General features: G+C 34.7%; 1 protein-coding gene across 1 annotated transcript in view; it reads right to left on the bottom strand.

Annotated features, from left to right (window-relative positions):
- The window catches only part of KDM6A (lysine (K)-specific demethylase 6A), a gene marked incomplete at its 5' end in the record, with an annotated part of 45,455 nt that overhangs the window by 28,708 nt on the left and 13,129 nt on the right, over positions 1 to 3,618 (bottom strand). The window contains 4 exons of the mRNA XM_010832737.1: positions 81 to 155; positions 229 to 293; positions 2,623 to 2,828; positions 3,373 to 3,486. Of these exons, the coding sequence (XP_010831039.1) occupies positions 81 to 155; positions 229 to 293; positions 2,623 to 2,828; positions 3,373 to 3,486 (460 nt within the window). The remainder of the gene's footprint in view (positions 1 to 80; positions 156 to 228; positions 294 to 2,622; positions 2,829 to 3,372; positions 3,487 to 3,618) is intronic.

Here is a 3,618-nt window from a genome sequence, read left to right as displayed (position 1 = left end):
AGGAAACTAGACAATTCTCAGTCATGCTAACGGGACACCTCTTTGTATCAGTTAACAGAAACACTACTAGAAAGACTTACTTTTTGTCATCAGACAGGTCAATGTTGGTCCCAAACTTTATGGTTTTAAAGGGTCCTTTCCTTCTCCTCCCAGAACTTAGAGAGAGAGACAATATTAGAAACATGCCTTTTAAACAGAAATACTAAGTGGACATTACAAATTACTTACTTATCTGAAGATGTAGATTCATTATCTGAGTGGTCTTTATGGTGACTTCTTTTCTCATTCTCTTCCTGTAGATTAAGCAAAAAGAATTCCAGCTTAGTATTTATTCTGCAACCTTTTTACCATACAATTGAAAAGTTTATATACAGATCAATGGTGGAATATTGAAACTAAGTTTCTATAGACCTCTCTCACATGAAAATTTCTTCAAAGACCACATTAAATAGAAAGCCAGGCAAAGTCAAAACTCACTGGGCATGGTATCTAACCCCCTCCACCAGCCACATAGTCTTCCTTACTAATATTCTCCTATAAGGAGAAAAACTATTGATTCTCTATAGAGAAAACCTGTAGTTCCTGCTCCATTCCTCCCCACTTTCAAGAGAGGAAACTTAGGTTGAGAGGCCCAGAAGTGGCAGCCTTGATTATAAATTTCCTCAACTAACAGAAGTGCACATGTATATGTAATTATATATGTATGCAATGCATATGGAAAGGCAGAGGGTAAGATTTTCTCTATTCTTTATTATGGACAAATGTGAGAGTTATTCTGGGATAAATCTTTTTTCCCTCAAAATGAATTATACGTGAATTATAAACACAACATTAGCAAGTAAATTAAATGCTGGACAAATACAAGAGCTTTTCAATGCAAATATTACTCTTATTTATGATTTCCCTGTCACTGACATGGTATCTTTTTACCTCTGTTCTACAATTTCTGACTTAGGTATGCTGCTGCTGCTGCTAAGTCACCTCAGTCGTGTCCGACTCTGTGACTACATAGACGGCAGCCCACCAGGCTCCCCCGTCCCTGGGATTCTCCAGGCAAGAACACTGGAGTGGGTTGCCATTTCCATCTCCAATGCATGAAAGTGAAAAATGAAAGTGAAGTCGATCAGTCCCTGTCAGACTCTTAGCGACCCCATGGACTGCAGCCTATCAGAATCCCCCATCCATGGGATTTTCCAGCCAAGAGTACTGGAGTGGGGTGCCACTGCCTTCTCCAATACTTAGTGACATTTCTGCCTCCCTCCCTTTAAATGTACATGCTTTATAAACATTTATTAAATTTTTCACATGTATCCAAAGCACACACAAAAACCATTGTTTCTTTGATTATGGATCAATTTCTATTTAAATACTTGCCTCTCATCATCTTCTTCCAAAAATTCCCTTGATGATCTCTGAATCCTGCTTATTATCTATTTCTTTTCTGACCATAATACTACCATGGAGTTGAAGTATCTCAGAAGTTTGAACTAGAGAGATTTATATGAACAACAAATTTACTGCAACTCATATAAGTTGCAGAAGAGTTTTTATTAGATGACTTTCTCTATATGATATAGGGAGTGGTAGTGAGAAAGGGACACAATCATATGATTAGCAGGTACAAATGTTGCCTAGATTGAAAATGTGAACTCAGGGCAGAATTTTAAACAGAGATAAGCAAATCTAATGAATTGCAGATAAAAGATTTGCAGGAACAATTAAATTTCAGCTGTGGGATATGTACAGAACAACTTAGTACAGACAGATAAGTGTTTCAGTAATACATTTAATAAAGTCACTTTTATGGATGTTTTATGTTCACTTTGTAGGAGAATTCACGAAGTTCTCATTTCAGTCCTAAAGGATTTTAGTAATGCTTCATTGCTGAAAGGCCTATGAATCTTAATAGTAATCCTGATTATTTTTCAAAGTTTTGTTCCTTAATTTTCTGTGTATTTTGAAATAATTTATGTCTCTCTTGGAGTTTTCTCTTTCAGACTGAGATGGGTAATGCTTCCTGGGAGAGTTATATATCAGATAATACTAACCTGATAGTTTAATGGGAAGGCATAAGACAAACAACTCTGAAGCATACAGCAAACTTGAGGCTTAGTTTATCCTTTAATATCAGCAGTTCCCAATTAGGGATAATTCTGCCTCACAGGGGACATTTGGCATGTCTGGAGACATTTTGATTGTCAAAACTGGAATAGGGAATAGGGAATAGGGGGTGTGGTATGGACATCTAGTAGGGAGAGGCCAGGGAAGCTAGTAAATACTCTGCAATACACAGGGCAGCTCCCCACAACAAAGAACTATCCAACCCCAAATGTGAATAATGCCAAGGTTAAAAAACACTTCTTTAAACAGAAATATCCCAGAAATAACAGAGACACCTCACTAGACAGTTACAGTATTTATCAACCCATACGTTTGCTTAGACTTAGTAGTAAGAGTGAACTAGATAGCATTTATAAAGTTTTATAAAAATAATAATAAAAAACTATTTTATGTAACAATAAAATAATGAGATGCTTACAAAAGCTCCCTTTCAAAGCAAAACAGTATAAAATAAAATAACAATCTCAAAAATAAAATAATTTTCAGTAAGTAAATACTTACTCTCAATGATTCCTGGAAAGAGGAGGCCTGGTACTGTGCATATTTAGCAATTGTAGTATGAGATCTATTACTTTCACAATGCCAGATTTTCTTTGTTCCAGTGGGATCCCAGTTCTCATCTGCTGGCTGCAACAACTGTGTCCTCACTTCCACCATATGTTCATTGTTAGCTTCTACCAAAGTTTTGGTAGAGAAAAGTCCCAGGTCTTCATAAATAAATAAATGTAGTTAATAAATAAAAATATATTTGGAATAATATTTTTTAAAGTGCTTTTATTTTTCCTTTAAGTAAAAAAGAAAAATGTTTCATGGTACTCTTATCTAATTCCCCTAAAACACTAGGGCCTCTGCACACTCTGAAGCCCTGGACCTAACTGTCATGCCATCAACAGAGGGAGAAAAATCAAGGGGCCATGGAATGAAGTTTCACTCATTTATTCAATCTCTGAAAGTGAGAAGAACTATTTAGGAGGCTACTTAATAGTAATATCAAGTTTTACCTGAATCTTACATTAAAAATTTCTATTAGTCAACCTAAATCATAATTATGTAACAGCATAAAAATAAAAGCAGAATTAAAAAAGTAATACTCCTCCCTCCTTCCTTCTCTTTCTCAGACAGGAAAATATTAAAATGAAAATGTGAAAAATTACAACAAAAGAATAGAAAAAAGTTTCTGCTAGTGCTTTAGAAGTTAATAGATAGTAAAGGAAATACACATACTTTTCCTTTTTCTTATTTAAAGCTTACCCAACTTAAGAGCTCCAGCAAGGCCACGTATTACTGTAACAGGGTTTTTGGGATTTATACAAAATTGATGTAATGGAGGAAAGAAAGCATCACGTTTATTTTCCAACTGCAAAATTAAAATATATTGTTAGATCTCTATAAAAGCAGACCTTTTAGAAATTATGTCAAATTCACATTTTTACAATTTAAATAAATAATGCATTCTATGTGCCATTACTTCTATTTTTTATATTTTATGGTATTTTA

This window comes from Bison bison, unplaced genomic scaffold (genome assembly GCF_000754665.1).
Source record: "Bison bison bison isolate TAMUID 2011002044 unplaced genomic scaffold, Bison_UMD1.0 scf7180017834257, whole genome shotgun sequence".
In the NCBI taxonomy this organism is placed as follows: Eukaryota; Metazoa; Chordata; class Mammalia; order Artiodactyla; family Bovidae; genus Bison; species Bison bison.
This window is presented reverse-complemented; position numbering and strand designations above follow the sequence as displayed.